The following is a 22,634-nucleotide window of genomic DNA, read 5'->3' on the forward strand; positions in this document are numbered from 1 at the left end:
ACCTTTGCAAAGGAGTCAGCACAGACAGTCTTCACACTAGCATTGACAAAGAAACAAACTGGGAGAAGGGGCCCAGTTCAAATGGAGGGAGTCAGTAGTAAGGTAAGTAACAGTGAGTGAGCCATCTGTAAAACAGTGGAGGCTCTGGCATGGTTGCATTTTAGCCAGTATTGTTGGTGATCCTACAGAAAAGTATTCTAAGTCATTGGATCTATTGTCCAATGTGGTTTGGAAAGCATCTGATTGGGAATAACTTCATTTTTCAGCTTGACAGTGATCCCAAACACAGTACAAAAGGTTCTTGTTACTTTCACATTGGATAAAGAGCGAGGGGAAAAAAACTGTTTTTCTTGGTTTCGGCTCTCTGACTGAAAAGTCCTAATAGCCCTGATTATGTCAGTCAGTTGTATGAAGAGGTGGGGGACACATTTTGGCCGTCCAATGAAGTTGCTGACATCTAATCAGCCAGTGACCACCCACCCACACCTTATCTGACTTAAAAGAGTTAACAAACACAAAGGTTAAACTTTAAAATCATTTCATTACATTCACTTTGTTATTCTTAACACAGAGAATTCACATCACATTGAAACATTCAGTCAGACATGGATAGAATTCATTGCATGTTTTACTCAGTTTATGTAATTCTGCTTCAGTTATATTTATCTTTAGCACATTTTCACATGAACATTTTTTGGGACATAATCCCATCTTAATTTAAATAAAGAGGAATACTTTTTTATCTTTTACAACTGTTTGTCAGTCATCTTTTTAAATGTATTTTATGAAACATCTTTTATTAAATCATTCATTCTGTAAGTCATTCTGTGAGACTAGTGGCTACCGTGGGTCACGCTCACCCCCATCCTGCACCACACACACCAGGGTCAGACTCTTTCAATGAGGCCTGTTATCACTGTTTTATTTTCTGGTCAAACAACACAACGCAACACTGTAATCCCACATTGTTGAGCTATTGTAAATTCAACAATTAATGACATATTCATAATATGTATGCGTGTATACATGGATGGGTGGATGGATGGATGATGCATCAGTGACCCACCCTCCCTGGATTTCCATCATTTTATCAACTAAATGGTGTTAAAAAGACATCAGCCACTGAGCAATCTGTCTGTGTGAAGCTAGCTGCGTGCTTAGAGCTGTGTGCTTAGGCTGTGGAGGTGGACTATTGCCTAGCTCCATTTCCCCATGTACCAGTAAACATTTTAATCACTAATCAGAGGCCCTGTTACAATGGATGCCATCCAAGGCCATCAGTGGGAATGGGAAAATTATGCAGTGAAACGACAGAGATCACTGAGCCATTTGCTCCCTTGCCTCTAAGTGACTGCAAATGGGAGCAAAGAGACATTATACAAATGCAAGAATTAGAATTACATTAAACATGCAAATGCAAATATTTAACTACAAATAATCATCAACTGAAACATTGCTTACAGAATATCTAGCTCGCAAAATTACATCTTACTGTTGTATATGAAGAGTATTCATGGCTCGACCATTAGATAGCCTAATCCTGGTCCTGAATAAGTAATGCCTCATGGTTCACCTATGGCATTACTTATTATGCACACAAGGCTCTGTCCAGAGGCTCTGTCCAGAGCCTTGTGTGTCAGTATAACTACCAATAATGATTCAAATAAGCAAGCAAAAACTTAAAGCTGTGTAATTTTATCAGCAACTCTACAGGAGCCCTCAACTCTACAGAATATTTTAACATTCATCCTGTAAATATTTTTAGTGATAAAAGCACTGATATGCACAATGAACAGTTCCTACGCAGCAAGGAAAGTGCTTTGTCCTGTTTTCTGTCCAGTTGTCCTGTATGCAGAGTAAAAGTGAAGAAAAAGGATCAAGTCATCAGAAATATTCATGATATACTAAAAAACACACACAATTTATCTTCTAAAAATAATAATTACATTTAAATAATTCAAAAGTTAAGTCCCATGTACCAACAACCAACCAGAGCAGATACTGCTCTGTTTTTTATTTTGAGGACCAAAATATGCTCTAAAATAGATGAAAATCTGCATATCTTGATGGGTTTCAAACAGGGTGGGTACAAAATGGCACCATAGCTCCACTGTTCCACCATCTGGCACAAATGTGTAACACCCCAAAACCCAAAACAATAACCACACTCAAAAGGACCTCTGCCATTTTGATTTTAAAAAGACTTTATTGTGATTTTCAGACAGTGTACTTCTTCAGATTTCTTCTAGGGATCAAAAGGATCAACTTCATATTTGGTCTGTCTCAGCTACAGACTTTGGTGACGCTAGTGCAAAGTGTAAAGCTGTTGACTTTTCATTGTGGGGCATGTTCAGTCATTCACCATAAAGCTGTAATTTTCTGTCATTCACACATACATTGTTCAATCTTGCCAAACTTCTGATGAATAATAAGGTCCAACTTGTGACAACAGTCACAATATATACCAAGACTATAAGCCAATAGAAATATTTGGAGTGTAACCTGGTAGAAACATGCAGCGTCATGTTTTATGCTTTTGTGTACTACTCCTCACAGGTTGACTGGATTCATCTTAAACATGGTCTGAACTTTTGACCCTGATGCTTTTTATGAAAACATCCTGTTGGCATGGCAACTCACCAAGAAACAGGAAGTATTTAAGGGGACAGAAAAGTTTAAAAGTGAGAAACTTGGCACACACCTCCAAAGTGATGAAGGCTTTTGTGTTGTTTTGGTCTTATTAGTGTCTGTGCTGAGAGGCCACACCCAATAACGTGTACCAATGAAGCAACAACAGTGTTACATTTGAACTAGATGTGCGAAATTTGACTTTTGGCATTCTTTAATATCTCAAGATTGAGATAGTTACATTCAAGAGCATCTCAGCTATTTTGACTTAATAGATGAGTTTTCAATATTTGTTTTGCAGATATGGGCTTCCTGAGTTATTTTTCACTCATTAATATGCTTAAAATGTTAACTTTTTTATTAATATCAACCAGAATGTAGAGGGACCAGACAGAAGTACCATTTCTTTAAAAAACTATTTCCCAGAAGGGAGTGAGCCAACAGAAATCAGTTTCCACTCACTGCTGTGAGACTGGAAAGCTAGACGAGACATGCAGACACTGAGCCACTGAGAGTGACAGCAGAAGTATTTTCCACTTGGCCAAGCTTACTGCAAGTGTCACGTCAGTTTGTCTCTCTCACTGTGGTGAGAAGATGCTGTCATGATGGTTTCAGGCCAATGCAAGCATAAGTGATCATAACTGATATTTCTGCAAAATGCAAAGAGAGTAGTTGTGATGATGAATATTTACAGGCCAACCTGACGGAGTGTTTTCGGCAGGACATCTACACTATAGGAGTTAAATAAGAAATCCTGGAGAGACAATGGACCCAGCTATCACTATGAGTGCACTTTGCAATGCAGCATATGCATAAAAGACATGTAAATTGGATAGATGGCATAGGAGATAGCTGAGCTCCATCACGTGTGTTAGTTCAAGGAAACCATGTTTGCTTTGTCTCAAAGGTTAAAGCAGCTGCATTTAATAGGACAGGGTTCAATGCTCTATCCCAACATGACAGCAATTGCTAACAAAATTATGACCTTCAAGAACTTTAACCCCACAAGGGGTTAAATACCTGGACTCTCCATCAGTTGTTTTAAAACTGAAGAATCTTCTCAGATGAAAGGTGAAACATCTTCACAAACTAAAAAGAAGAGCAGCTGCATTCTTGTGAAGCACTCAAGACTTTTAAAATGGACTGGTTCTTATGGAGTACTTCTCTACTTGAGCACTTTATACAACATGCCTCATTCACCTGTTCATGCAAGCACCTCTTTCTACTCTGTTTTATATTTAGCATTCACAATCCAATTAACACATCACAGAGCAACCTGGTTTTCAGTATCTTGCCCAAGGATACTTTGGCATGCAGACAAGAATCAAACCACCAACCTTCTGATTAGTTAGATGATGTGCTCTACTGCCTGAGCTGCAGCCATCCCATGGGCCGCTCTAAAGCGCTGAATCCTAGCATGGTACCATAACAGGAGGACACTGTTGTTGCAACAAGTCTGTTTGTGAAATGTTTTCTGAGGATTGGGATCTACTGATCTCTGCGAGTATTAGGGCCACATTAAAAAAATATTATTGATCATTTTGAGAATAAAGTCGAAATTTCGAGATTTCTTTCTAAAAATAGATTTTTGACCATAAAGTCAAAATGTGAAATTATTGTTGTTTTAAGACAAACTGTCACAGTTGCTATACCGTCGGAGTCAGTGAAATCGCACTTTAGAATTTAGTAGCACTTTAGTAGCAAGGAAGAAAATTGTTTCTCTTTTACTATATAAACTCAGTGTGGTTCTTGATATAGCACGTTGAAAAGATGGTGAAACACAAACTTGGAAGAGTGGATTTGTACAAAATGAAATGGTTACACCCTCATGCAATAGAGAGGATGTATGTTGCATCACAAGATGACTGATCAGGTTTTTTTTTTCCATGCATAAACCATGATGCCTCTGTTTTTACAGCTGAATTCTTATTCTCTTCCTTGGCTCCCTGTTAAATCCATAATGGAATTTAAAGTCCTGCTTCTCACACTCAAAGTGTTGAATGATCAGGCCCCAATCTTATCTTAATGACCTTATAGTACCATATCATCCCATTAGAGCACTTTGCTGTCAGACCGCAGGCTTACTTGTGGTTCCTAGAGTATTTAAAAGTAAAATGGGAGGCAGAGACTTCAGCTTTCAGGCCCCTCTTCTACTTTCCTTTTTGCAGCATATAGTTAGGGTTAGATCAGGTGACCCTGAATCCTCCCTTAGTTATGCTGTAATAGGTCTTGGCTGCTGGGAGATTCCCATGATGCATTGAGTGTTTCTTCTTCAGTCACACACTACATGTTTATAGCCCCCTCTAGGTAGTGCAATCAAGTAACAGGTAAGGTAGACATCTATTGCAAGTCATTCCTAATATTATTCTCTTCTCTCCATCAATTCCACTGTGCTTGAACTCTCTATTACAAGGGGCTTTCTCCCCACCCTTGATCCCTGCACGTTTTCTCCGACCGACTCTTTTTTTCTTTCCAAAGCATACTTTTACCTTTTCAGGTTCTCACCATCGAATTGCAAACGTTAAAAAGTGTCAGACCTGACCCTTAATGAATTCCACCTCCACCTGAACCCATCTGTCAGTTTTAATTTAAAAATTAGTTACTAGGCAAGGATGCATTTTTCATACAAAACAGCATGAGAGATTTTCAGGCATTAAAACTAATTCCAATCATAAACTCAGTCTATATGCTGGTGACATCGTGTTATATCTAATAAATCCCTCGGTCTCCTTCCTGCACATCCTTTTCTATCAGCCAGCTCTATAAGATTGCCGCTCAGCATTTAGAACTAATCTTTACTACTGCTCTTTTTTTCTATCATCTTTTTGTAAATTATTAAAATACATCCAAGTATGGAACATGCCACTCCCTGTTCCCAATTCAAAATTATAGGATTTTTTGAAGATTTTTCATTTCATAAGTTTAGGTGCTCTTTAGACGTCCCTGTCTTGATCCGAGTGAGTGTCCGGTGTTTTTCCATCCGGTTTCTACTTCCCTGTAACTGACCCTTGGGGTGGATCCCTGGTTCCACACCTACACCTCTCCACCTGTCTTCCATCTGCAGCAACCAGCGGGGCAGTACTTATCTTGACAGCCTGATACCTAATGTGAAGTCTGTTTTTAGTATTTGTGCACCAAAGTGTTCACATCATACTTTTGTATACAGAATACTGGACCAGAGGCCTGTACGATGAGTTGGGCTTATCCGGGTAACTTTAGAGTTACATTGGGTTTTCTGTACTACAAAGATGGGTCACTTCTTCTTTTAGACCTAACCTGCTCCGGGGCAGGTTATGTTCAAGATTAGAAATGAAGAAATATGAAATCATCATCTGCTCATCAATAACTTCTCTGAAAAATAAAAGTCCTGGAAATTCCTCACAGACCTGTGTAGATAGTAGGAATGTCTAAAGGTTTTCAGTAGCATTGTCTACAGTATTCACCCTGTAATGTGCATTTAACATCTTCATATTTTCTAATATGCCAGTTTTACCTTCCTTTGTAAAATCAGCCATTCTGCTCCCAGTACATGTTTGAGACTGGTCTGATTCTGCCAGTGCCACTTCTTACATGAGAACACACAGAGGCAACTCTGGTTTGAGTTACTGAGGTGATAACCAGCTTGGTATGGCTGCTTATTCGATTGCCAATGTCGGGGTGAGTAAATTCAGATAAAAGAAAGATACCCGGGTTTGTCTTCTATACTGTATTATCTAAATCAGATTTATGGATACAAAGGAAACTTACACTACTGATGATGAATGTGAAGAATGCCCTCTAGTAAAAAATTTCACATTTTTACATCATGATGTTAAAGTATTTTTTTGTGGGAAAACAAAACGGATGAAGCTGAACTAAAAATACTAAATATCTCAAGGTTATAATATTTCACTATTTTCTAACATTTTATAAACAATTTATACTCAATAATTAAAGTAATCAGATGCCATACATGACAAATTTAGACCATTGTGAAAAAAAAAAAATCACCATCGAGAATCTCATCCTCCAGAACAGATGACAGTTCAGAGGGGCTTCTGTGGTACGCTTGACACAAGGTCAGAGGCAACGACTACAAGTCAGCCAGAAAACAAGATGGACTGTCAGCCAAGGAGCCCAAGGGGAAAGACAGAAACAGCAGCTACATTTGGAAGGGTAATGAGCTGGCAAGGCATCCAGGAGAAAACACTGAAAGCATTGCATGTTTTTATGGCACCTTCTTGTCACCGTCTCTCTCTAGGGAAAAGGCATGCTTGCCTTTCCACTATCGCTCCCTCTGTCATCCGAGTCCACCTCAGTCCCCCCCCCCGAGCCCGCAGAGATGTGCTACAGTGTTTGAAAGGCCGAATCTCATCATTCAGCTCCTGAATACTGAATGGGCTCAAGTAATTTTGATTAAGGAAGGACAAAGGTTGCAGACAGTAATCTGTAATCCACTTGAAGGATTTCTAGGAAAATGAGCCAGGGGAAGGACTAAGATAGATTGGAATAATTCATGCTTCATTTTTACACTAATTCAAAGAGAGAATGGCTGTTGCTGTTTAAGGCAGTAAGCTTTTCATTTCACTCCAGACAGAAGAGAACTACAAGCTATTAACACCCAAGAGAAGTGCCTGAAATTGCCAGTTCCCCAACCAGGAAGTGCTGATGTAGCAAGCTGCCGATCTGATGTGTTATGAGAGGTGAAGCTGAACAGCTGCCTGTTTGCAGCTTGGGAACGTTCCCTATTAAAAAAAAGCCTCAGTGAGGGAGAATTCCATTTCAGTTTCCAGCTCCACAGATGATCTGACCTCACCTCCAGTTGCTTCCTGCTGGCTTTTGCTTGTCAGTGGCACTACGCTGCATGCGGGGAGCCACTGACGAAGGGCGAATCACATTTGACCTGTGAAGGGAAACTGCATGAGGCCAACCTTTACGCATTCTCCCAAACATGCAATAAATATGAAATGTTAGAGGAGAATATAGCTCATTTCTAATTAATGTCTCAGTTTTCTTAGTTGCTTATGAATTTTTTGCATTAATTCTTGTCACCAAAAGCAAGGTCCCACTGCTCAAGAAGGCGCATGTACAGGCCCATCTTATGTTTGGCAGTGGAGATCTAAAAGATTCAGGAAAAAAAAGTGGTCAGATGAATCCAAAACCGAGCGCTCTGACAACTTGACCGGCTGTATTTGGAGGATGACCTAAAGAAAACCATCCGCACAGACAAGCAGGGAGGTGCTTTATTCTGTGGGGCTGTTTTTCTGCTAAGGGTACAGGATGACTTCACCGCACTGAAGGGCCAAGAGATGGGGCCAAATATGGTCAAATATTAGATGAGAACCTCCTTTCCTCTGCCAGAAGACCTAAGATGGGTCATTGGTGGGTCTTGAGGCATGATAATGATCCAAAACATAATGCCAAGGTAACAAGGAGTGGCTAAAGAAGACACATCAAGTGGCCTCATCAGTTCCCAGGCATCAGTCCTATTAAAGCCAGCTGAAGCTTCAAGCTGCCAATTAGCAACCAGAAAAACCTAAAGAATTTAGAGTTTAGGCAAATAGCAGTGGGCCAAAATCTCTCCTGTGCAAATGTGTGTAAACCTGGTGACAACAAGAAATGTCGTAGTGTTGTGCTTGCCAACAAGGATTTCTCCACCAAGTACTAAATTATATTTTGCTTGGGCATCAAATACCTTTTCACTCTATGACCATCTAATTAGTTGCAGAAACTTCCTCCAGTGGTTTCTTTTTAGTACCATTTACCATTTCAAACTGAACACCTTTTGTTCATCCAAACCTCTTTTTTTTAGATGTGTCACTACCTTCAAATTCCGTCTATTGACGTGAAGAACTATAATGCAATTTGGCCTTGAAGTTACTTTTTTTGTTAGGGAGGATTTGTTTGTTGTTGACTGCAATGTTAAAATATGAAGGCAATATGAGCAGAGAGTACAAACATGTTGAGGGATTGGCTGTGTTAGCTCAGTGAGAGAGTTATTTGTATAAAATCTACTGACTGCAGTGGAAAATACATTTGTTTAAGGAACAGTGGGTAACAAGAACATATTTTAGATATTCGCATTTTGGACATACTGCAATATTCCTTGAATCTTGAATTTCTATAAAGAAAGAAAGAAACCACTTTTCAAACAAACAAAACAAAACACAACAATAACAAGAATTACTACAATCATTTCAAAGCAGACAGTTGTTCCTATTTTTGCTGTCCAAACTTTTCTGGAGAAGCACAAAGAAACAAAGACAAAGGACATGCTCTGTCAAACTGAACGCAGCAGACGAAAGACTTCAAGCTGGTGTCAGTTCATGACGGAAAGATGTTAAAGTCCAGCAGCAACATCACTTTAAAACTAACCTGTTTTAAGACTTGTAGCTAGACGTATACTCTAAATTTTATTGAGGCACCAGAACACAAAAAATGGCATGCAAAGAATTCTGACTGCAGGATGTTTATTGCTCCAGCATCAGTCTCTGGATCAATGATGTTACACAGTAGAGGTTCCTCAACTTCTGCAAATTGACTTTGTTTCACTGCATCCTCAATTTACTTTTGCATTAAAACTACAGCAACATTCAAATGAGAAAATATTGAACCCTTCTATAATGCTGCTGAAGATGACAAATGGTGTTCAGCTGGGTTGAGATCTCATTGTTAGGAAAACCACAGCATATGTGTACAACATTTTCATGCATGTCAGTTTTTTGAGTGACCCCTGGTGGAGATCCAGTGATTTTATCTGGTTTTCCTATTGTATTTTATTTTATTGCCCTTATTGTTTAGTTTTGTGTTTCACTTTGTGTTGTGCTTGTCTGTCAAGTAAAAGCTGCAGAAGAGAAATGTTTCACATGGTAAAGGATAAACTAGGAACTGCTTTACCTCTACAAAGACAAGTAGACCCAAATATTGCTAGCGGTATGCCTCCCACAACATAACAGAGTCAACAGATGCCCTTAGTAGTTAAAGTTTCAGATTTTTTCTTTTATTTGTCACCCATCTGAATGGCCAGTCAGAGACTGATCCACAGAAGCAAGACATAATACGTGTGTGAATGAGAGAGATAGTATAAAATAGAGGAGTTAAAATACCTGGGGTCAATCATCCAAAGCAACAGAGTGCACAAGAGAGGTCAAGAAGAGAGTGCAGGCACGATGAAGTGAGTGCGACGAGTTTCTGTGTTGATTTGTGACAGAAGGATAGCAGTGAGAGTGACAAGGAAGGTTTACATGATGGTAGTGAGACTTGCTATGATGTATAGACATATGGAGACAGTGGAACTACCAAAATACAGGTCAAACTAGAAGTTGAGATGGTAAGATTTTCATTGGGACTGGCCAGAAGGATGCTAGGGATACAGTTAGATGGACGCAGATGCTCCAATGTGGCGAACCCTAAAGGGAGTAGCCAAAAGAAGCAGCAGAAGAAACAGGCTGATTTTCCCTTAAATTACACACAGTGAAATAAATATTAAAAGCAGCCACCCATAGCATCCATACTGCTATCTCACAACACACGAAGATACAAAAGTAGGTGCATCAGATACTCCCACAGCAGCAAAACACTTCAAGTCAACCATTCTAGAAGCCATTCCAAAACAATCCCCATCATTTATTTACAATATATTAAAAAGTAATGCAAAATTTGTAACAAGTGGTCAATTTGTATAGTAATGAAAATAGGAAATATTTTCAAAGCTAGCATGAATCATAAACACATTTATATATAAATACTGTGTTTGTGTGTGTGCAGTCAGTACTGGGTCAACCTTTTTTACTTTCTTTTATTGTGTGTGTGTGTGTGTGTGTGTGTGTGTGTGTGTGTGTGTGTGTGTGTGTGTGTGTGTGTGTGTGTCTTCAAACAAAACATGTTATCAGGTCAATCAGGTCAAAAAACACATTTCCACACTCGTGCAGACTGCATAGAGAAGAAAAGTTAAACATTTCTTAAAAAGCGCAGTATGTGTAGTAGAATCACACCTAAATCCTCCCACGAAGAACACCCACTGATTCTTTCACCCCCGTAATGTGAAGCTTTTCTGAAGTTTAAACTGCTTCCAAACATTTCTAATGCCACTCAGTAAATACCAGACAAAAGACCAAAGGGTGTGATGTAACACACCCTTTGGTCAAAATAAAATGCAGGTTGTTCTCTTTTTTTTTCCTTTTGCTGTTCAGGAAACGCCAAACTGAAAACAGAACAGGCTTAAATGACACTGAACATGATTTCACAGTATTGGTTATACAGGCTATAATGTATCCAGTTAAAGACATTACAGTTAAATGAACCTTGGTGATGTTTTACACTCTCATTATTAAAACTCACTGAAAGAGATCCAAATTAAGATTCATTTACTTCTGTGGAAACTGTAACATCTGGTCCATGTGTGAAATCACCAAGTATGTTTATGTTTACGCGGGTAATTCGCTATTTGTCTGAATGAGACAACACTCCTAATTTGATAGAAGTAGATTATTAGATATTTTAACTTAGCACTAGCTTTATTGAAATGGATATCTCTCATTCCAATGAAGAGATGTCTACTAAGCCAATAGTCCATTTTAGAAGTATTAGTACTGTGCATTCAGAATGCATATCCCAGAGTTTTACTGCAGTTTGTGAAACAAAGCTTCTTGCGTGTTTATGATCAGCTTCATGTTATACAGGAGAACCCCACCTACATCAGAAAAAAATAAAGATATCAACTAGCGTTTGGATAGAAGCAAATGTCACACAGCTGACCTTTCAGGGGGTGGCTAAAACAATAAAATTAGCTCTAAAAGGAAAACTATATATTTTAAAGCTTTTTTTTTTAGGTTTCTGTTTTCAGTAGGAAGTTTAAGAGCTTTGATGGCATCAAACAGACTGTCTATAATGATTGTTATAATGTGTCACTGCTTCCTCTCACTGTACAAAAATGAAGTAGCAGCTGTGACTGTGGGTAACACAAAGGTCCTCCCTGCTGACCAGACAAAATGTGGGCTCACCCCCAACCAGTCGTGGCAGATGGCCCCACCCCTCTCTGAGCCTGGTTCTGCCAGAGGTTTCTTCCTGTTAAAAGTGAGTTTTTCCTTCCCACTGTCGCCAAAGTGTTCGCTCATAGGGGTCATCTGATTGTTGGGGTTTCTCTGTATTATTAGAAGATCTTTACCTTACAATATGAAGCGCTTTGAGGCGACTGTTGTTGTGAATTGGCGCTGTATAAATACAGTTTTATATCGTTTAATTGAACAAGCCATTGAAATCTTAACTGCCTTAGACTGTTGTGGATTATAACTGCAGCTACATATTAAGTGGTTTCACTCTTAGCTTAGTGTCAAGGACCTGTTGGGAGGAACCTCAATACCACCCTCAGGTCACTACTGCACGTGCGAACTTTTGCACTTCATATTTTGTTCCAAAACCATTGTCAGTTTTGATCTTTCCATGTAATTTGGTGATAAGAAAAAGCATAACACTAGATTTTTTCTTTTTTTATATGCTGGCTGAGGATCAGTTTTTAGTAGTTTTTATAAGAACCCAACAAATGACTGTTGTCCAAAGTCTATTCCGTTTAAAAAAAGGAAAGCACATCAACCTCAAAACTAAAGGAAACAAGAGCGCATGTAAGCATGACACACAGGACAAAGCCATAGAGTCTTCCTCACTAACAAAGCCTGGGAAATGCTTTGTCAAGTCAAATCAAAATAGCTCAAACCATTTCACAGAAGTAAGATGAAAGTAAATGAATGTGCTTGACAGTAATCCTCTGAAAAACACATCTGTCGTACATTAGAAACAAAAGATTAAAAGTGAGAAAAATGTTTGGGTTTCATAGTGGAGCAGTTAAGTGATATAGCTCTCCTGGAAGGAAGAACTAATTTGCCAGTAAAAGGCAGAGAAAAGAGAATTCAGGCAAACAAAAAGCGAGGAGATGATAATGAAAGCGTCTTAAGTGTACCATGCAGCAGTTCATGAAGCACCCCAGCTGCAGAGAAGCCAGCTGTAGAGGAGCCCACTTAAATCAAATGGCACTTCTCCCAAACGGGAAGGAAGGAAGGAAGGAAAAAGACTGGTAATAAGAAAAGCAGTGTGCTCACATACTTGGAACAAAGGCTTTTTTGGCAATACACTGTAGTATGGCAATATATATTACTGTGGTATATTACATGTAAATCCAGAAGAGAGACAAAGAGAAAAAGGATCCATTATTATTGCAAGCTCAAGTTCTTTGGCTCAGTTGCAGCCATGATCAGTTTTATACCAGATGGCTGTTCAAGCAAAGCAACTGCTGCTTGCATGCAATGAGCACAGTCGAGCTGTAAATAATGGAGCTGCTGTTTGTGCAGTGAGGTCAGACTGATAAGTGCACGGTCAAAAACAGACCATAGTATCTGTTCGATTATGTCCTGTGAGGGTCTGCCACAGGAAGCATTGATTTTAAGTGTTTGTGTTCTCCTGCAGGGGTAGGAGTGTTTGGGTGTGTGGTTGTGTCCATATGACCACAAATGTGCTGATCTCTGCATGCAAGACAAAATGTCACAGCTGTCACAGTCTCATAAGGCTATGATGCAGTCTCGTAAGGCTTGTCCTCGCCATCTCGACCTTTCACATTGGTGTTGTATCTGTATCGAGGATAGTGTAGGGACGCCCCGCCTTCTTCTTTTTCTTCTTCTTCTTCCTCTTCATCAGATCTATCGAAAAGGTAGCGTCTTTGGCTAGGCGGGCTGGAGCAAGGAAGAACAAACAGATTTTTTAAATTATTATTTAGAATGCGAATAGAGAACAGTATGGTGGCTGAAATCTGAGAAATGTCCTCGAATGGTTCTCAGTTATTATTTCATTTGTTCATTTGGGGTAAAAAAAAGCTTGTTAATCTGATGACATTTTCTGTATTTTTGTAGAAATATGAAAACAGGCATCAAGTTTTTACACAAGTGATAAAATTAGATAAATCAAATAAAACAAGTGGAACCAAATGAACTGACTTGGTTGTTTACTTGAAACAATTTTACCCCCTTTCCTCCACACACAACAAAACACGGCTGACTTATCCACCTGACTGTGGATTGGTGTAGTTTAAACTCCTAGCAGTTTTAATGCCTTTCGCAGCCTGTTAAGCATAAATATGCCTTCTTCTAAAGTCACCAAAAGTTCACACTTTTTCCTTTCAGAATTTTGTAATACCAGATACATTTTCTCAATAAATAGATAAAAAGGTTTGGCATGATTTCATTGTTTTAAATTTGTTTTTTATCTGCTTTTAGTACTTGAGTCAAAATCCAATAACATTTGTACAGAAAATATCAGAATTTACAAACTTTTTCTGGCAGCTGTACAAACAACATGTACACAAAACACTCTGTGATATGCTGTGAAAGGTTCTGGTCTGATCAAAAAAGGCTAATATACTGTAAAAGACACTTTGCCACAATTCACAGTTCAGGTCTTATATATTTCACTGGATTTTTGGATGTATTATGTCCATATGGTGACTAGATTTTCTTCATTAGCCTTCATTATTTTGACTACATGCATGTGTGTATATGTTATATTCTTCTAATCAGAGAGCTGCAGTATTTTATTCATGTCAGCCATTGCTCTAGCATCTAGTGGGCACAAAAACTTGCAGTCTCAAGCAATGTGGGAACATGCTACCATCCAAAACACATCATATTAATGTTGTTATTAAAGATAAGATTTCAAAGTGACAGGTGAGATAACAATCTCAAAATGTTACAATAATATTTGTCAATGGCCTGTGAGAGATATTTTGGTCTCAGAGCATATGCTGTCTGATACTGTTTAAAGCGCCTTGAGGCAACTGTTGTTGTGATTTAGCCCATTATAAATAACACTGAATTGAATATGAAAATTTAGGGGGAGAAAAATGTGGTAAAGCAGGAGACATGATTTATTCTAGGGTCATGATATTGTTTACCCAGGATAGTGGCTTCACACTGTCACACAGCTATACTGTATGGTCAAATCGAATATAGGCCATTTTTAACCCATTTTGAGAATTGTTTACACCTCAATTAGCCTAAAAGCAAGAAAAACAAGAAACCTACTAAAAATAAACATAGAAATTTTTCATATTGATATTTAAATATTGTAAACTGGTGGAGTTAATTACAGTGAAATGTGCATCACACATAAATTTGCTAATTGACTTGTAATGTGATTTTTATTCCTTTGTAAATCAAAGGAATATCTCAGGAGTATTGAGTAGCTGAGCTAGATAGCCACAAATAATACCTTCTTATAGACTGTGTCTCCTTTTATGATAACATTTCACCAAACCAGGAGGCGGTTCTGGTCTAAAGGACTCCTGGATAAAAGCAATCAATGTGAAGAGACCACCACACAGACTACTGTCACTAAAGTGTACAGCAAAAACTGTTAGCATCACTAATGTCACACGTGAAAAAGGCAATCCCCTTATTAGAATTTAAAACTATTCAAGTCAGACTGTATGAGAAATAGTTAATGTGCTGGTTAATAGAAGTGAAAGGCCTTTGTTTGGTTAGGTGACATCATGCTTCAAAAAACTCTTTCCAAGGTAAGTCTACCTACTGCCTGCATCAGTCACTCTCCGGCCGGTATAAATACTTCATCATCAGGCTGTCGACCTTCTTCTTTCTCTTCTTCTCATCGTTTTTATTAAGGGGCTGAGTCTTGCTCTGAGACCCAGCTTCTTCATCCACTTCTGGACTTGAAGCCTTTCGACCTGGTGCCCTTTTCACACTGCTGGAACTTCGGTAGGAAATAGTGGAGGCATCAGAGCTTGATTCTGATTCTGAAGATGAGGAAGATGAGGAAGAAGACAAAGACTCATCCTTCCTTTTGGATTTTTTCTTAGATTTTTTGGATCTCCTCTTGGAGCTGCTTCTGTGACGATGGCCATCTTCTGAGCTGTCAGAGTCAGAGCTGTGGCTTCTCTTCTTTTTCTTGCTCTTTCCTTTACTACTGTGGCGATGGCGGCTACTGCGGCTACTGGTGCTACTGGCTGGTCTCATGCAGTCCGCAGCAGATGCAGAGCGTCTGAAGCTGTTGACAGGGTGAGTATCTTTTCTGTCAGTTTCGTTATTGTTTAATTTTTCTTCTTCACAGTCAGAGTCTTCCAAAGTCCTGCGCTTGAATTTGATAGGTTTAAAACTCAGGACTTCATTGATGGCTTTCTCCAGGTCAGGGTCAAGGTAGTTGCGATGGCTGACTGTTTTGACATCCAAGTTATCAACTGCGTCGTTTTCAAAATTTGATCTGACTTGTGGTGGTGGCATGGAGATACTGCGTCCAGTTGAAGAGTGTGGACTGTATGCTGACCTCTCAGTGAAGGCCACACTTCTACTATCATCAATATCAACATCAAACTCACTAAGACGGCAGCTGTAAGCCACTGAGTCAGGCCGACTAACACTTCCGGGACTACAACCCCCAAAACGTCTGCTATAGCAAGGGCTACTGGGACCACTGCTATACTGTGAACGGCTCCCTCTACCCTTGTCTAATCTTGAGGTGCTTTGATGGCGTCCAAGTGGGCTTGACAGACCTAAGCTGACGTTAGACTTGGCATCATTCTCTGGGTTTAACCCAAGAAATGTGGAGGCCCGACTTGGTGCAGTAAATGAAATGGTTGATTCTTTGTCAAAGTTGCTCCAGCGGCTGTCCAGGCCTTTTCTAGCCTGGCTGTTGGCTTCTGAATAGGCTTGGGAGATGACTGACTGTCTGTCATTCATGCCATCCAATACCTGAGACTTTCTCCTTGAGCTGGCTAAGTATGCATCATTCTGAAAATCAGAAGCTTGGGGTTTCGGTTTACGAAAGGATAGCGTATCCTCTGACTCAGCATTCTCACTGAAGAGGGCATCTCCTTTGCTACTGAGGTTGGATCGTTTTCTGTAGCTTAGGGAGCTCATCACTGAAACTGGCCTGCTTGTTTCTACCTCTCTGCCTTCTTTATTCACCTCTTTCCATTCCTTACCCTCTTTCAATTCTTTTCCTTCCTTTGCTTCTACATTTACAGCACTTCTACAAAGAAAAACAGGAAGAGACAAAAGAAATAAAGACAGTGGGAGAGAAAATGACAAAGACGAGATATTAGGCAAAAGCAAAGGTGAGTGAAAGAAGAGAATGAAATGAATGAATGAAACGTGATAAAAATCATAAAAACTGAAATGAGAGAAGAAATGCAAGTGCTGAAATTTAGCAAAATTAGATGAAAGCAAGGAAAGCAATGTAACACAATACCACTCAGGTTTGGTTCAGGGCTAATTTGTCTACCCATCTATACAATCCTATAAAAATGTCTGACTTTTAATACATTTTTTCACGAGCACATAAAAGTGGACTTGTATGCATTTCACTCACATAATGTGGCTGAAACTCTCCAACTCAAATATCCCACAGAAAAATGAACTTCACCACAGCTTAAATTCTCCCTTAAAACGTAGTCCTTTCTTTTGAGCTGTTCTATAATGAGTTAAAAAACCCAACAGGAACTCTAAAGTATCTGTACCTGTGTACTGGCAGTTAGTCACTGAACTTGAAAGTGTGTGTCCATAGGGTGAAGCTGCTGAGAGAAATTTAAAAACACCAAGTATTTAAAGTTGGGAATGACTCAGCTAGGCTCAACTGAGGGAGGAAAGTTAAATCTGGTAAGGAGATAAATCTGGCCCAGTCAAAACCGTCAGCTCGCAGACACATTCATTAATCTCAGCAAGCGGCTCAGGTAGACTGTGCCAGCTGGCCTATGGGCATATCGATAAATCCACTACCAAGGTCCCCTCTTTTTACTAAAGGGAAAAAAAGCCCTGCTTCACCAAGTGGATGACAATGAAGACAGAACAGTTTGCAAACTACATTTAATAGCAGTCCCTTCTTTTCAGTTAAATTCTCTGTGTTGATGGCTTTATTTCCTCAGGCCATAACATGTTCACCTTTTTAAGCAGATATGCTTAAATATGCTAAGTTCAGGAAAAACAAATGTCTCGGCAGACTGTTTCCCAACTGCTGCTGAAGTGACGGTGAGAGTTGCTACCTTTGTACTGACCTGAAGCTTTTGAGACTGCCGTCATCAGAGAGATTTTTGGTGGAACCTTTGTTCTTGGACAGCCATGACTTCACCCCTTCCACATGATCCTCCACCTCAGAATCTGTGTTTGAATCCCCTTGACTGGTGCAGGCCAGATACAGGAAAACAGGTCAGCGGAAGCAAAGGAGAGACGAGAGCAAAGAACAGGATAAAGAGAAAAGTCAAATATTGCCATTCAGTGAGGAGAATAGGGTGATGGAATATGAATGTGAAATGGCAGTTAGCACAGGTAGTAATGTTCGTGTGTGGTGTTAGTGTGGCAGCGAAGGGTGGCTGTAGCATTTATTCTAGGGGGAAAAAAAACACATGCATGTCAAGTCAAGGTTGCAGAGATGTCAACACCTTAAGACTTCACTTATGGTTATCAAACCATGAAATCAATGCCAGAAATTTCACACGTTTTTGAGTGTTTATTGAACCTTCTGGCAATTTTACAAAAAGGAATAGAAATTTGTGTATATGAATTTCAATTTGTACTGTATTTGTTACATTTGGTATTTTTTGCAATTACATTTATTTAGGGTTTTTTGGGGGGTGGGGTGGGGGTGGGGGTGGGGGTAATCACACTGATGATGCAGAAATCTCAAAAACTCACAAAAACCGTGTCTGTGTCTGAAATAGGATCCACCAGGCGTTAAGGGGTTAAATGAGCGCTACCAATGCTGGCAAACATTAAACTTCTCTACTTCAGTGACAAAGAAACAACATGACAGAGATATAATGCAAGGCACAACAGCTTTGATATATACAGTTCAACAGACAAATAAAGTATACATTATTATTATTATTCTTATTATCATTCAAAGGAACTGGAGATCCGGTTATTTTAGCAATTTAGCATTTTGTGGGTTTTTTTGTTCTTTTTAAATTGTATAAGAAGTGAACATCTCCATCACACAGTTGTTTTGTGGGTAACTGTTTTCAAGTTTTGCGCATACTAGAGAGATATGGACAAAATTATTATTATTTTACTGTGTCTCCCAGCACAGTTTAAAGAGCATGGAGGAAATTGCAGAAGACAGGCAGTTACTCTCGTATAACAGGCCATAAAAGGTCTTTAACCCATCAGTAGGACCGGTTTAAATGGTAAATGGACCGGTTATATAAACATATTTCTACTCTGGGCACTCAAAGCGTTTTATACAGTATGCCTCACTCACATCCATCTATTCACACCTATGTACACAAGCACTATTCGTTCTATCTAACATTCACACATTCATATTTCAAAAGGTGCATCTGAGAGCAATTTGGAGTTAGCATCCTGCCTAAAGGTGTTTGGCATGGATGTGCGCTGCCAGAGACCTACAAAATGATCTCTAGTATAAATGTCTCTGACCAAACAAGACTTGGTGAGGGTGGCCTGAGGGCCTGATGTCCTCGAGTGGACATTATGTTTCGAGTCCAAATGACGTTGACAGGCATGCATACAAGTATGTAGGGGGAAAGCAAACTACTGAGTACCACTCTGAATTGTTACAGTGAAATCTTATGACAATACTGCTGATGAAAAATTATTTTTTTTGTTAAGACATAGGAATGTGCAACATTTCTATTCATCAGGTAATTATTTTCATCAGCAGTTCTGTGCACACATGCACTTATATTCATACACTTATAATATTGGTTTTTGACAGAATGACTTGGTAAACAGCTGGCCACTGGCTGCTTTTCCTCTCAATTATCATTACACTTTTGCAAACCACCTTCAACCATTAAGTAAAATACAGGACTTGTCATCAGCTCAGATACAACAAGTGCAACACTGATTAAGTGCCATCAAAGGTTGTGTGGTGCTATGAAATAAAGTTGCTACAGCCTAATTGTCCTATAGAGACATCAGAGTGTGGCTCAACATGTCTGCATCTGTTTCAGAAAACCTACCATCATGTGGAGCACAGAAAGGCCTAGAACCACCGAAAATTAAAATCATTTGCAATCAGAAACTAAAACTGAAGATTTCAAAAGGGGTTTTTAAAAAGTATGCTTTGCCCTATGAGATCCAGCTCTTATGGAATATAATACTTTAAATAGTAATACCGGAGCTGCATTGCATTGAGCCCCAGCCCCAGCAAAGATGATGTAGAAGGGATTGGTGGAAGGACAGAGGCGACAGACTATTAAGCTGTAAAAAGCTTTGCAACACACGTCTCAGCTATTAAATAATCTGTGGGATTTGCTTCTACCCACTGTATGTCCTCATCTTTTCCACTGTGGACTTGCCACAAAAGACCATTCGTTTTCTTTGTTTTTATCTTTCATCTCTCCACATCTCGTGCTGTGGAGACATAAATTGTCCTTGACATTCTTTCGCCACTGGTTGTACATCTCTGTTATATTCATCATTAGCGTGTATAGATTCTCTGTGTGTCCCTGAGTCTTACAGAATCTATTATTTTTGCCTGCCATATGTGAAAAGGCTGGGCAAGTGAAATCTATGTTTGATGTAGAGTCATAGGGCGAGAGGCAGAGGTAGACCCTGGATTTATCTTTATATACGTGTGTGTGTGTGTGTGTGTGTGTGTGTGTGTGTACGGGTTCGTACTATCCTGGTGGGGACCAAAATCTGACTTTTGCTATCCTGGTGGGGACTTTCTGCACCGTGGGGACCAAAATCCAGGTCCCCTCGGGGTTGAAAGCAATTTTCACACTCAAAATGCGGTTTTACTGTCAGGGTTACAATTAGGTTATGGTTAGGTTTAGGGTAAGGGTTAGGGTTAGGCATTCATTTTTAATGGTTAGGGTTAGGGTAAGGGGCTAGGGAAAGCATTATGTCAATGGGATGTCCCCACGAGGATAGCAAACCAGACATGTGTGTGTGTGTGTGTGTGTGTGTGTGTGTGTGTGTGTGTGTGTGTGTGTGTGTGTGTGTGTGTGTGTGTGTGTGTGTGTGTGTGTGTGTGTGTGTGTGTGTGTGGGCACATGGCATGAACGAGCAGGGTCCAGAAAGGAGGGGCAGAAACAAAACATGAGATACTGGTAGACAGAGCACTCACTCAAGACTATAACACCAGACTAATCAACCAGTGCGATGCCTGGACTGACTACAACAATGACTCAATGCCTAATACATGGATCCTGGAATGTGTACAACTATACAAGATCAACAGGATCCCAAGTGCCTTAATCAGGAATTCAGAACAAGCCTACAGGCCAGCTTCAAGCCAATTGCAGTGCGGGATTTACCAAGGAAATTCTCTGTCCCTGGTGCTGTTCTGCATTGGCCTGAACCCACTCAGCTAGATTAACAAGACTAGCTAAACGTTAGTCATCTCCTCTACATGGAGGAAAAAAAGGCTATCCAAATCTACCTGGGCCTGTGTACAAAATCCCTTGATTGACTAAATTTACAGAGTTTAACTACTGATTTTACTAATACACCACCTTCATTTTTCATTAATTTTTAATCCCACTCTAGATATATTCACAGTTAACCACATCACACAGTGTTTAAACATTTAAATTTAGCTCTGATTTTTAAATTTTTATTTTAATAATTTAAAATTCTTTTCAAATCAATGTATTGCCTTGTGTTTCTGACCTGATTAAAAGCTGTTGCGGCCCTCGCAGGACAGCTGTTGCAAACATGAATTGAAAGAATATGATGCAACTAATAGTAAACACTTTAGTAGTAAGAAAATTCTAAGCCAGAGATGAAGTGTTGAGGAAGGGTAAAGTAAGGGGTTGTCAGAGCGGTGTGTTTGTCTCGTTAAAGACTACATTTTCTTCTTCATTTCTTCCTCACTTCATTTTTATTTTGTTTTATTCTCACGTATTTATTTATTTATTTATTGAGGGGGTGGGAGAAGTACCACTTCTCCCACCACTGCTGTAAAAACCACTGCACACCACTGGGGCAGTGTGTGTAGTGTGGGAGCAGTAGTGTGCAATTCTAAATTAAATCAAATATAAATATATATAATAATATATATATATAACATAAATATATATCATAAATCAAATCAAATATATATCTTAGTGATTGTTGGTACCTAATTTAACAACTCATGGTGTAGGACAAGATGTGCAGGTCTTTGCAAATGACTATATAAATGAAGTATGTGAACCATATGAAGAATAAACTGTATCTGATATTATATAAAATGATAAGTCAGGCATGAAAGCCAGAAGTCTACACTTCCCTGCTTTGATTAGTAATCTGACAAGGTAGTGGAATAGCTGAGAGCCAGAGGTTAACTGTTCGAGTGTGCTACTTGCCTGTTGAGCAAGACAGCTTTTTGTAAGACATTTGAGGGTTCTGCATTATTAAGCAAGTGCAATTTAAAGATTGATGAGAAACACACGATCCCTTTCTCCTGTCAGGAGGGCAGTCACTGCTGAGTCACAGTCACATCCAGCCCTAGAGCAGGGCAATAAAATATTAAGAGGGCCCAGGGAGCGAGAGGCTAGGCATCACCAACTGATATTTAAACGCAACACAGAGGAACTGACACTTTCCAGGTAAACCAGAACATAAACACAGTGGGATAGACCACAAGAACTGTGAGAATGATCTCCTCAAGAGGGATGACCAAAGAGATCCCGACACTTGTGGCTAACCAAAAGGTAAGTTTACAAAAAGATTATTTTAGTTCTGTTTCAGTCAGTTTATAAAGTCTGTCGGGTTTTCACATATTTCGGTGTTGCACAGCTTCCAGGCTTAAAGAGGGTATGTCACAGTAGAATAAATGATGTATTGTGTTGATGCTATCACCTAGAAGCAGAAATGTGAGTCATAAAAATCAGCATCTCTTTAAGTCAGCAGGTACCTGGGATCATGGGTAATCAGATACCACTTCACAAAGTCAAGAAAGCCATCATTATTGACTGTGCTTTTAGGATTCTGTGCTATCTAATCCTACCAAAAGACTGTTCCAGTGTCTAGGATACATTAACATACAAGCTGGTCAAGTATATAACTTTGTTGTTATAAGTTGTG

At 39.4% G+C, this 22,634-nt stretch overlaps 1 protein-coding gene across 12 annotated transcripts in view; it reads right to left on the reverse strand.

Annotated features, from left to right (window-relative positions):
• Nucleotides 1–9,074: 9,074 nt before the first annotated feature.
• The window catches only part of myo18ab (myosin XVIIIA b), a 126,718-nt gene continuing 113,158 nt past the window's right edge, over nucleotides 9,075–22,634 (reverse strand). For 7 of the 12 annotated variants that reach the window (XM_063492366.1, XM_063492367.1, XM_063492365.1 and 4 more), the window contains 3 exons: nucleotides 17,654–17,776; nucleotides 15,178–16,632; nucleotides 13,226–13,328 (listed from right to left, as the gene is read on the reverse strand). In XM_063492366.1, coding sequence (XP_063348436.1) covers nucleotides 15,186–16,632; nucleotides 17,654–17,776 — 1,570 coding nt within the window. In that variant the 3' untranslated portion in view covers nucleotides 13,226–13,328; nucleotides 15,178–15,185. Of the gene's footprint in view, nucleotides 13,329–15,177; nucleotides 16,633–17,653; nucleotides 17,777–17,810; nucleotides 17,983–22,634 lie in introns of those variants that run through there. The other 5 variants (XM_063492376.1, XM_063492373.1, XM_063492370.1 and 2 more) reach the window with 3 other exon arrangements.

Source organism: Pelmatolapia mariae, linkage group LG14 (genome assembly GCF_036321145.2).
Source record: "Pelmatolapia mariae isolate MD_Pm_ZW linkage group LG14, Pm_UMD_F_2, whole genome shotgun sequence".
Lineage (NCBI taxonomy): Eukaryota > Metazoa > Chordata > Actinopteri > Cichliformes > Cichlidae > Pelmatolapia > Pelmatolapia mariae.